The sequence below is a fragment of the Haliotis asinina genome, chromosome 10, assembly GCF_037392515.1.
Source record: "Haliotis asinina isolate JCU_RB_2024 chromosome 10, JCU_Hal_asi_v2, whole genome shotgun sequence".
Lineage (NCBI taxonomy): Eukaryota > Metazoa > Mollusca > Gastropoda > Lepetellida > Haliotidae > Haliotis > Haliotis asinina.
The window spans coordinates 16601656-16614109 of NC_090289.1; the positions used below are offsets into that span (position 1 = coordinate 16601656).

Consider the following 12454-nt stretch of genomic DNA (forward strand, 5'->3'; position numbering starts at 1 on the left):
GCAGTTGAATGGGATTTGATTTTTCAAACAGCCATGGCTCTCTGCATCCCTAAAGGTTAAAACAGAATGGGAAGATTTAGTATGAAGTGAACTTTGAAGTGAGCTAACAACTGTGCAGATTACTGTAAGGGTTAATCACCACTGTTTTTTAACAGATTGTTTACATTAGAAAACTTTCTTTGCTTCTCTAAGGACTTGGCCCCATCTTGTCCCAAGTTCATCGCAACCCAGGCTCCCATTCCGGTGACTGTCAATGACTTCTGGGTGATGGTGTACGAGCAGGGCATCGAGGTCATTGTGATGATCACCAGTGAATATGAGACAGGGAAAGTGAGTAATTAAGTCACACTCAACTAGTAACTGCAGAGATCTTTTTGATGGCAGACCTGAAAGGCAGGTGATGTCATTGATCCTGACCAATGAAGATCTGGGTTAGAAATATACTTCTGATTAGTAACCCATGCTTGTCATAAGGGCTAATTAAGGGGATCAAGTGGTCAGGCTCGCTTACTTGGCTGACACATGTCATAGTATCCTAGGTGTGTAGATCAATGCTCATTGTGTTGATCACTGGATTGTCTCGTTTGACTGTTGCTATATTGCTGGAATATTGCTGCTATATTGCTGGAATATTGCTGGAATATTTGCTGGAATATTGATGTGTCACTTCTTTCACCAAGCATGGACTGCTGGAGATCAGTTCCCCAGTTCAGTTTGCTTTAAGGCAAGTTTATGTATGTTAGCCATAGTATTGGATTATATTACTAACCTACATATGTGTCAATAAACACAAGAGTGTAAAATATTGAATGTGCATGTCTTTTCAGAAATACCCTTGCTACTGGCCAACAGAGAAAGGGAAGCAGGTCGAACATGGCCATGTTATACTCAACATGCAGAGCGTCAAATACAAGGAGTTGTGGACAGAGAGGATAATCCATATCAAACATTCTGAGGTAGGTCCAGCATCTAAAGGTGTGTGTCATTCCTAGTGAGCAAGCATTGTTCTTCATAAGTGATCTAGTGGATGAGTTTTCAGTGAGAATAGATGTTGTTTGGTAGGGGCATCAGTTCTAGGGAGTGTGTTGGTAATTTATCATGAAAGTGCATCGGGTCCTTGTTACAACCCTCTATTTGACGGAGAATTTGAAGAAGTTACTTGATTCAGATACCCAAAGTGCAGATGTCAAAGATCCGTCTTACATTCAAACACTGGCCAAATTGATCCCGAGAATACTTGGACATATTAGCGCGTTGGTAACCATGGTAACATATTTGTATGCATAAAGTACTAAATTAAGGAGAGGAGGTCAGCTGAAACTATTTAGGAAGTTGAAATACAAAGGGAAGTGTTGTCAGTTGAGAGTATTCCTAGAAGAATGTTATGCTAATAATAGTATGGTTACTATAACAATGTGATTGTAGTGTTTGCTTCTGTACATATTGATGTTGATGTGTGTATGTACTTTACATCCCATCTGACATGCTGTTCCTCCACAGACTAAACAAGGGCGCACTGTGGTACATCTCCAGTACAAGAACTGGCCTGTCAGGTGAGTAGCCCAAGGCAGTAGTAGATGGGGTGGGGTTATGAAGAACTGCACTACAGATCATTAGGACATACTAAATGGACTTTAAGTTAAGTTGATTCATGGGCAGACATTTTCATTGATATTTTAGATTTAAGGGTAGGCTGAAGACAATCACTATTTCCACATACTTCACAACACAGTGACCATTTCTGCTGACTTAACAATAGAGTGACCATTTCCACAAACTTCACAACACAGCGACCATTTTTGCTGACTTCACAACTGTCACTATTACCACATACGTTACAACACAGTGACCATTTCCACATACTTCACAACATAGTGACCGTTTCTGCTGACTTCACAACTGTCACTATTTCCACATACTTCACAACACAGTGACTGTTTCCACAGACTTCATAACATGTGACTATTTCCACACTCATGACAGACATTACTTCATCCCTGCCTATGTTACAGTGGATTTCCAGAAGATGTCTCACACATCGTCAAGTTCATCGAAGAAGTGCACAGTTTCTACAGACAACAACGGAGCTTAATGAAACCTGTCATGGTGCATTGTGGGTAAGCTGAACTCGGAACACTTTTGAAGTGATGGTGTATGTAACTGAGCATTTCAATAATATAATAGTTCATAGGCAAGACTGACTTCCCAGTTTAAATTTTTGCCCAGCTAAATCCCACGAAAGAAAAATACGTCTAGGAATAATCACAGTACTACTTTTCAGACAGACTAAATGTATTACACTCTTCCATCCCATAACATGGATCTTGGGATATATGGATACCGCCATATTTCATTCTTTCATTTAACAGAGATTGTATGAACTTGCTGCTGGTTACCGGTCCTTCACTTCTGTGTATGTTACAACTTACATATTTGCCAACACATGTTTTATAGTCCATGGAAGAATCTGTTCAAACATAGTGAACCTTGCCAGTAGTTTGGAGTCATTTCATGTGTGTTGTTGTTTTCTGTTCAGTAACGGCATTGGTCGGAGCGGTGCCTTCCTCCTCATATACACTGGCATGCAGGAAATTCTCCATGGCAACAGTTTGCCTGACGTTTTGGTAATGGCCAGTCGACTGTTGCAGAAGCGTAAGAATGTGATACAGAACAAGGAGCAGGTCAAGTTTGCCTATGACAGCATTCTCTTCTTTGCAGAGGAATTTCTCAGAAAGAGTAAGTTCAAATGTTGCCCTTCACTGCTCAAACAACTTACAGTCAAGTCCCGTTAATCCGACATTGCCATTGCACAGTGAACAGCTGGATTAAAGAGGATGTGGAGTAAATAACTGAGACTGAATAACATTTATTCAATTTGTTACCAACAAAAGTTGATAAAGCTGATTGTTGGATAAACGGAGGCCAGTTAACGAGACTTGAGTGTATATTATATCATGTGATTCTGTGACAGATTTGGTGTACTGTTTATATTCCTGTATAACAGTGGTTCCTTCTGTGATTTTGAGTTGGAAGTGGTCGCTTTCGGGATTCCGGGATAGAATTTGATCCCTATGGGATTCTGGGATTGAAATGGTTTTCTGAGAGATACTGAGTCAGAATTGGTCTCCCAGTATTCCATGTCAAATTATTGCATGGAAGTCTGTGCTTGCTGTAACAGGCAACAATATCTTTGGGATGGTCAGGTTAGGTAATTTTGTACACTGGCTATTCTCATACTCCAACAGTGATGGTCATTGCTTGCTACTGTTTGTACCAGGCTCATATAATTACATACAGCTTACTGTCATATAGTTAAACCCTTGGAGATCTGGTCTAGACTTGGTCTACGTCAACCCATGCTTTCATAATAGGCAACTGACAGGATCAGGTTTAGAGGTCACTGATTTGGTTGACATGTCATCACATTCCAGTTATGTAGATTGATACTCATGCTGTTGATCACTGGATGGTCTGGTCAGATTTGATTATTTACAGACCACCACCATATCGCAAGAATATTGCTAAGTGTGATGTAACCAGAACGCACTCACTCACTTGATCTCTAATACTATTTTCCTGATACCTGAGCAGTAACTGGAATGATTGGTTAATCCTTGAATGAGTAATGAAATCAATCTGAAACACAGCTTCTATTGATTAGAATTGCGTCTTGACTAGTCAGGAATTTAATATTTGATTTTATTACAGTTTAGTAGTTCTTATTGCCAGTTCAAAGTCATGTGATAGATATGTGGTGTTGATAAGGACATTTTTGTTTTTCAGGGGATATTTTAGTAAAAGCTCCACACTTTCGTGGTCGGAAGAAGTCGACAGATTCCCATGTCTACCATCCAGACAAAGATGATATAGTTCTGGGATCTGTCAATCTTGAAATTATCAAGAAAAATGTTGGAAAACTTGGTGAAAAACACAGCAGTGATATGCATGCTGCTTCCTCAAATGGCGACATACAACCAGCGCAGACAATTCATGAAACTAATATCCCAAGGGAAGACAACTCCATTGGATGTTTGCCAGACTTAATCCAGCAGCCATCGAGAAGTGAAAATGTTGTGGGTGTTTCTGGTCAGAGCAATGTACAGACAGATATTTCGAGCGGTAGTGGCAGTCCGCAGGTACGAAGCAGGTCAGGTTCCAATACATCCATCAAGAGTGGAAGCTCTGTTAGTGCATCATCTTTGAAGGGCTCCCCTCAGCATAAGGCTGAAGGAAAACCCGTTCCAAATTCCCTTGTAGATTTACAGAACCCTAATACATTCACTCTTGGAACTGCAACACCAGAGAAGAAGAAAATAACAAAGGCAAGCTTTGCTGGAAAACCAGCAGGAATAAAGGATAATTTGAACAGGCCTGATGATCCATTGAGTTCACTGGACCCCTTGTGGTCAATTGGGAAAGAAAAATAATTAGTGTTCTTGACTTCCAGAAGTTTTTGTGTGACCTTCACATTGTGATGAATGTAACGTGATATGGTTACTAATTAAGGATGAACGTTAACTAGTCCTATTCAATGTAAAAATTGTTCCTTAGATTAAGATATAGTCTCAAAGCCCTGCAAGCACACCAGGATCCACTAAATGTCTAACCTGTAGTCATGGCAACATTTCATGAGATTTACATTTATGGCTGTTTTTCAGTGTGTGATTGAGATGTGTCATCCATCTAAGGATGATATATTGACACTGCTATTCCTGCCTTCAGAAACAAATTTGTCAAAAGGTGCAAGGAAACCAGTACATAGTCTACTGGTGCTGACCAATATGGCTTTTTTGTTTGAGAGTCTGCTTTTCTCAGAGTTCTAGATCTCCATTTCAGTTTGAAATTTAACATGGACCCATTTGTTTGTTTTCGACTCATGCAGCTGTAAAACTAGCCATGCAGTAAAATTATTCTCATGAGCAAGAAACATTCTCTGTAGAGTTTTGTTAGTGAGTGATGATGGTTTTATGCAGCTTTTAGCAATATTCCAGCAATACCACAGCTGGGGATACCAGAAATACTTCTAGTAAGAGATGAGGAGATAGTGGTATTGCTTCCGAAAAGAAACCATGGTGGTCCTAGGGATTTTATCACAAAAGAACACAGGTGTAATCCACTGGATAATGCATCTTTTCTTGGGTAGAATTATGTAACATGTCATGAAATGTTATGAGCAGTTGGCAGATATGAGTGACCTTGAATGATTATTTATTAAGCACTGCTACAACAAAGAGGAAATATACAATGGAAATACTCTATTAACTCTGATAAACCTGGCTACAGATTTCTTTATGTAAACTTTGGTTTTCCAATTTAGATAAAACATTAAAAGTTGATTATGTTCATGTATAATCCGAAAAGTATTTACTCCAAAACTGTCTGTTGTCAGACCTCTGAAGTGCATTAAACATAGTCAATATTTATTCTGTTATATAAGAAAGCAAATTCTATATATATACTGGTTGTGGCAAGACTTATTACAGCTGATGTATCAGAGTCTTTGAAGGACATATATTTTATTCTCTGTCTTTCAGAATATGTAATGTTGATACTAGTCAGTGGGCTTTTTTAAGAGAGGTTATTGTGACAGACTTATGGGGGGAAACAATGGTGTTCAATCTTCTTACTTGTGTCAAAGTAACAGACTAGGAGAGTGTGTTTCTTATACTGATACTGACAGTGTCATATGAACAATCAGTCTTAGAATTGCATCTGCATGTTTGATACTGTTTGTGAAAAATGTTTGTGTTGTTTCAGTGTCGGCTTCCTGTTGTGACAATAGGATATTATTACTTAGGGAGTGTTGTAGAATTATTGACTTAAACTTAAACATGTCACATCATGATACAGACTTATGCTTTTAATGTACAAGGAGTCATATGCCCTCTGTTTTGCATGATTGATACCTTTTGCCTGGCATACAGGAATAATAAGAAATAGCTTTACTGCTACCCAGTTATGTTACTGCGGCCCCAGTGTAGTGGAGTATTCAGGTAAGTTATAGTTAAAACTGTTAACGATATGATAATATCTGTATTATTGATTGAATACCTATATCATGTTATTGATAAGTATAATGTTTGTGGTGTTATTAAGACACTTAAGAAATGGGTAGTAGATGCTCAGTTATCTGGCTTTGGTATGTAGCTTTTTTTTATTTCTGAAGTGCTTTACATGTTTCTGAAATCACCAAAGTGTTATTCATTTTTACACATCTGTGAGAACATGGTATTTTATTTGGAGTTTGTAGTAGGTAAACATTTTCAGGGCCAATTACTTAAAAAAGCTTAATTATGCTACAGTATTTAATGACAAACAGTCTTAAGAGAAAATGTTTTTGCCTTGTATTGTAGTTAATCATTAATGTTATCTGATAATTTGATATGAGGGTTAAATAGGCCAACTAGTGTACTCACTGAGGTGTACATTGGTCAGATAGTACACTATGGTGGACTTTGGTCAGATAGCACACTATGGTGGACTTTGGTCAGAAAGCACACTATGGTGGACGTTGGTCAGAAAGCAGACTATGGTGGAATTTGGTCAGATAGCAGACTATGGTGGACGTTGGTCAGATAGCACAGTAACATGGACATTGGTCAGATAGCAACGTGTGGGTTAATAAAGTTCATTGTCAAATGGAATTGTTCACCAAACAGTTTGTATCAACTAAATCATCAAATTTGAAAAATATGAAAGTATGAAATAACATATTTACTCTCTTAGATTATATGACAAAAAACTGAATTTCAAGTTTAACATGTTCCGATTCTGGAGTTTAATTGTATTGACCTCTGCATTCTACTAAATAATGACAGTGAACTCATGACAGCATATGGTTATTGCATAATGTACTCAGGTGATCATACCCAATATAAAGCATTTTGTTATTGAGAAATATCACACAAAAACTGTGTTGTATATTGTATATTCTGATATTGTTGGACAAAGTTAGGTCAATGCTCACTAGATTTAAATTTATGGATATCAAAATTAAATTATGAATGGTAAAACTTCCCATGGCATTTTGTTATAAGAATTAGTATGGTTATGGAACAGAGAAAAAAATAATTATAAACTTTTCACAGATCAGAACAGCTCCTAATAAGCATTAGATTAATCAAATCCAAGTGTGCATGATCGGTGTTATTTGTACACATACAAAAAGTTTTTATTTGATTAATTATTTATATGTTAAGTCAGTGTGTTGTGGGACTTTTAGTATAAGTGTCAATATGGATGTTTCAGGCAGTTACACTTCTTGTTTAATATCTCACATAGGTAAGAGGGATTTATTAATATCATTAATGGGTGCCCAAGCTTGAGTAATATTGTTACTGATGAGGGCATAAGCTTTAGTAAAGTCATTTAAGTATTTATGGTGCGAACATGCGCATCCAGCATACATAATGGACACAGATGGACAATCCTGACAAGCTTGAGTCAGTTCATGCACAAGGGTTTGTTGTGCACAAACACTTTGTTATATGTATGCAGATGTGTTACATGAAGATACAAACTTCAGTGTATTCATACAAAATGTATTTGGTATACACACAAACTTGGGTATTATTGTACTAAATGGTTTGGTGTATACCCATACTGAGGTCTGAGCAATATATTCTAAACTGTTTAATAATGAAATCTCGGGACATAAATCCATTTCTGTCTAGATAGAACAAGTATATATGGATGACAACTTCTTTAATTCTAGAACATGACCTTTTGATACAAGTTCAATACAAACAATACAAAAACCTGTATGGAAACATCCTGCTCTAGAATAAAAGAAGTTGTCATCCATATGTACTTTTTCTATCTGACTTCCAACTTCTAGATCACTCAAAGAAGCAATTTCAGTCTGTCTGAAAGAGTGTCATTTAGGAATGATTTGTAATTTACAAAGTTTGGAAGAACTGTGCTTGAAGCTTTGTCTTCCTCTGCATAAATGCTTTCTGTTTGTGCAGATAATTGCGTAATGATGTAAGCTTTCTCTGGGCATTATTGATAATGTGTTGTATCGTCTGTGATTGGTATGCAGGTCAGGGGTATGATGTTATGATGGAACACCTGATTGTTTATTTCATTGTTTACAGACCATATAGCTGGAATATTGTGGATTGTGGCGTTGAACAACAAACTAACATGCCAGGATCCTGTTCTGGTGCTAATGTGTTTTGCACAAGCAGGAAATGCTTTGACCTGCATTGTTTAAATGTCTTGGTTTTTCTTCCCCTCTCAGTCCTCTGTCATTTTACTGATACAGTCTTTGGAAATATGTCCATGGAATTATATCAACCCACATTTAGTGGACAGTGCTCATATGTTTATTTTTCCTTGATTTTGTCAAATCTGAGGTGATAATTAAGTGAAACAACATGTGTTTATTCATTCAATATGTATCTAACTGGCTTAAACTAGTCAACCTGTACATGGAGTTCTGTGTTGTTTAATGGCGGAGTCATCACAAAAACTCTGTAATTCCATTTTTTTAAAAATGCACCTTTCCTTCGTTGTTAAATGGTTAATGTTCAGGTACATTTCTTTTGTTAATGATAAGAATTAATTCTTGTAAACACATTTATATTTTCATTCCCTTCTATGCAGGAGACCTGGAGAGATACAATCAATTAGTTTTCATGTGTGTTGATATTGACAAGCAGTTTCATTAAGGACCAGTTTGAAAGTGTTCCTTGTAGTGTGGTGTTATCAAATTAACAGTAAAGAATACTAAAGGTGCTGTAAAATCAGGAGTAACACCAAGCACATAAGCATGATGTAAGCTTTCTTCATAATAGGCACAGATGCTCTTTGACTCCATTCTGTGTATTCATGGCAAAAGTACCATTCATTTTCCGGGCACATATATTATGATTACATCATCCTGCCCCAACCTTAGGGATTTTGTATTTACTGTTTTTCACTTCGGGATTGCTCTCTCAGACATTTTTTTAATCATTAATATAAACACCTTTAGTCTGGATTAATTTTTTATGACATTTGAGTAAACCCTATTGATTGAGGTAATCAGCTTGTGGTAATCAGCTTGACAACAAGTGTCCATTGAGGCTGTTGTGTCCCTAGCTGTTTTCAAAAGCCTTAAAGTCAAAGTGCATGTCGACATATGAGGGGTGTAAATATGCTTGAATTATTATTTTTGTGTTTTCTTTGACATAATTTATTAATTCTAAGAAGTTAGTAATTAACATTAAGTTGATCAGAGGACATGTTCATGGTGAGTGCTTATTATGTTAATTGTACTTAATCTTCATGTTCATGCCAGTTGCATGGCTTTCAACAGTGCCACATGTTTGATAACTAGCTCTATCTGCTGGAAAAGTAAAATACCATTGCTGTCCAACAGTCCAGCAATCCAACAATCCAACAAGGCATTTCCTTTTTAAATCATTTTTGTGCTGTTGATATTTTCATGCCCTATTCTATGAGCCGAAAATTTCTGTCCAGAAACATATTTTATTGAATTTATTTTGTAACATTGGTGCAGTTTGTGATAACCCTATTTCACCCTGTACAGCTCCAGAAATCACTGGATAGATATCCATGGTTTGATATGTACACCAGATGATGTACATATCACTCAAAGATGTGTATATTTCATTGATGGAACCTTCACTGTTTGAAATCAACAATGCATGTATTCTTGTCAATATCAGTTGTTCATATCATGCTGGCATCATGCTATACACACTTAATTAAAAATGAATAATGTATGTCATTATATATACACAAGATAAAGCGACTCAACTGATTGATGTTGATATCAACATGATATGAAACAGATAACGCTTAATCTGTACAATGTTGTATAAATACTTTATTTATTTGTTACTCTGTTGCATTTCACCCTAATGACATCAATAAACTGGAAAATCACAAGACAAAAGGTTGTTCTGTTGTCTGACAATAACCCTCATGGTGGAAAAGGACAGAAATATCTGTCAAAATGAAACCTGTGTTTAATCTGTTAGCTAACAGCTGGTCTTACAGTTTGTGTCTGGCTACTTTAGTCAGCTAATATCTGTTGATATATATGTGTCATAGTTTGTGACATCTGACTGGGAAATACTTAACACTTTTGAAAATAAAACTGCCTACAGTTGACTTCAATGTGAACATGGCCTACAGCTGACACCTTCAGTATAACCACGGCGACTATATATAGATATAGATTATCCCTGGTATAACCCTGGTCTACAGCAGACACCACGTACTACAATACTGGCCTACAGTAGACACCCTGCAATATGAAACTGGCCTGCTGTAGACACCTTGCAAAATGAAACTGGCATACACCCTGAACCATATAATTCTTCCGCCCCGACATTACGGTAATGCAAAACGCCCCAATGAAGCAAGTCTAGCTTTGACCAGCTCGCAATACCCCACGTCACCGCGGAACCTATAAGTGTTTCTATCAAACATTTGTAGAGATAGAGAGTAAACTTGGCGTTCATAGTTCTGTGTCACGCAGACCACCAGTTTACAACCATCCACTGTTTATTTAATGTCATAACTACAATGGCGATCTTTAGCTTCTACTTAATATTTGTACAGCACAGATGCCACGCCTGAATAGGCTTAAAAGGTTGAACATTCACATCAACAGGACCGGTCCAGGGGCCGTCACCTTACAGGGGAACGCATACAAATACCATGTTAATCCCCTCGAAATACGAACTCTCAACAAAGAAAAGCCACAGAGTAAACACCACACCATGACCAATGTACAAAATAGGCTACAAACATTTATCTTTCGTTCCATACCTTGTGGTCAATATGGAAGCCTCGCCACAGTGAATAGCCATCTTTCCGTCTTAGAGCATTAAGCTATGAAAGAATCTATTAGTGGACAGGTCAGAAGAACGCCGAATCAAGTCAACACGTATGCAACTTACTTACAAACTATAATCCGAGAGGTGGGTTGGAAGCCTTGTGATTAAAGCGTCCGCTCCTCACGCCGAAGACCAGGGTTAACTCCTCACATTAACTCCTCACATTGCTACAATGTGTGAAGGCCATTTCTGGTGTCCCTCGCCGTAATAGTGCTGGAATAGTGCTAGTAGTGGCGTAAAACTAAGCTCACTCACTACATAGAAACTTTGATTTCATTTCAAACAGACGTATTGCTCACTGTAAGAATTGCAACAAAACCATTTTTTTCAACTCTAATTATTTGTCTTATGAGTTTGGACCCCCGAACAAAAAAGTTGTTCAACAAATGGTCATTATTTTGTTGTCACGTACCGGTATTTTTTACTACTACTTGCTGGTAGAATAGTCAGGTAGTCATCAAGCTTGTGCAACGAAATTTCAATTTCACACGTGCAATCGTAAAAAATTGCGAAAGTGACGACAAAATAATGATCGTTTATTTAGCAAATTTTTTATTCGGGTGTCCAGAATTATCAGACAAATAATCTGGTCTGTCGATTTTATGTGAATGTGCAAAATTTGATTTTGTTGTATTTATTAGATTTTGTGTTAGTGAGCAAGATATCGGTCTCAAATGAAATCAAACGGCCTGTAACACTGTGAAAGCGGATGAACATGCTTAGCCTTCACATTTAAAACGTGCACAGGTATATACTAGTATACTATACGTCAAAAGTTTAGCCTCACTTAAAGCACTCACTACACGTGTGAATGTGTCCATTAACTTTGGGAAACCAACTGCAAACCTTATGCAGATGAACTGCATGAGAATCATGCGCCAAATTGCTAAAAGCATGTGCAAATATCATGTATGTGAACAGCTGCTTTTTGAAGCATAGTTTTGTTGAGAATGTGCCAATTTCCACTGAATTTCATCATTTACTGAACACATGTCAATAATCTTTTCAATGTTATGAAATTGTTTTACAATGCGTCAGTTCATGTGTAAAGAGTACCTTTAAACGGAATGGAATATTTCGCAACATCTAGCTCAGAGCTGTTGGCTTAAGTAAGTGGCTGCATTTACACTAGTGAGAGAACTTTTGATGGGTAGTATCACATTGACGTAAACACGAATTCAAATCTATTATAACATTTAACATCATTCGAGGGCTGTTGCTGATGTCTTTTTATTTGATTTATTTGTTTTATTTATTTATTCTCTGTTTTCTTTATTTGATGTTTTCATATTTATTTTTCCCAGGATATAGAAATACTATGACATCATTGTAATACTTGTGAAACCACCCGAGGGCAAGAAAACAGTTTGATCATGACTCATCATCCTTACTTTTATTTTCATGAATGACTATCAGCCCAAATCTTATATTAGTGAATGAAATTTATGCCGCTATGTTATCGTACAACAACGAGGTCTAAAAATATCTGACTACTTGCTGGACAGGTTAGGAGAATTTATATTGTTTTCTCAGCGTCAACCTAAATTTAACACAATCTAACTCTCAATATTAGGTTTCATATTAATCGTTGTTGGGAGTTA

General features: G+C 37.0%; 1 protein-coding gene across 1 annotated transcript in view; it reads left to right on the top strand.

Moving 5' to 3' along the window:
- LOC137298904 (tyrosine-protein phosphatase non-receptor type 23-like) overlaps positions 1 to 6691 on the top strand; it is a 47267-nt gene extending 40576 nt beyond the window's left edge. The window contains exons 21-26 of the mRNA XM_067831270.1: positions 193 to 330; positions 828 to 956; positions 1501 to 1553; positions 2013 to 2117; positions 2537 to 2736; positions 3784 to 6691. Coding sequence (XP_067687371.1) covers positions 193 to 330; positions 828 to 956; positions 1501 to 1553; positions 2013 to 2117; positions 2537 to 2736; positions 3784 to 4427 — 1269 coding nt within the window. The 3' untranslated portion in view covers positions 4428 to 6691. The remainder of the gene's footprint in view (positions 1 to 192; positions 331 to 827; positions 957 to 1500; positions 1554 to 2012; positions 2118 to 2536; positions 2737 to 3783) is intronic.
- Positions 6692 to 12454: the final 5763 nt, after the last annotated feature.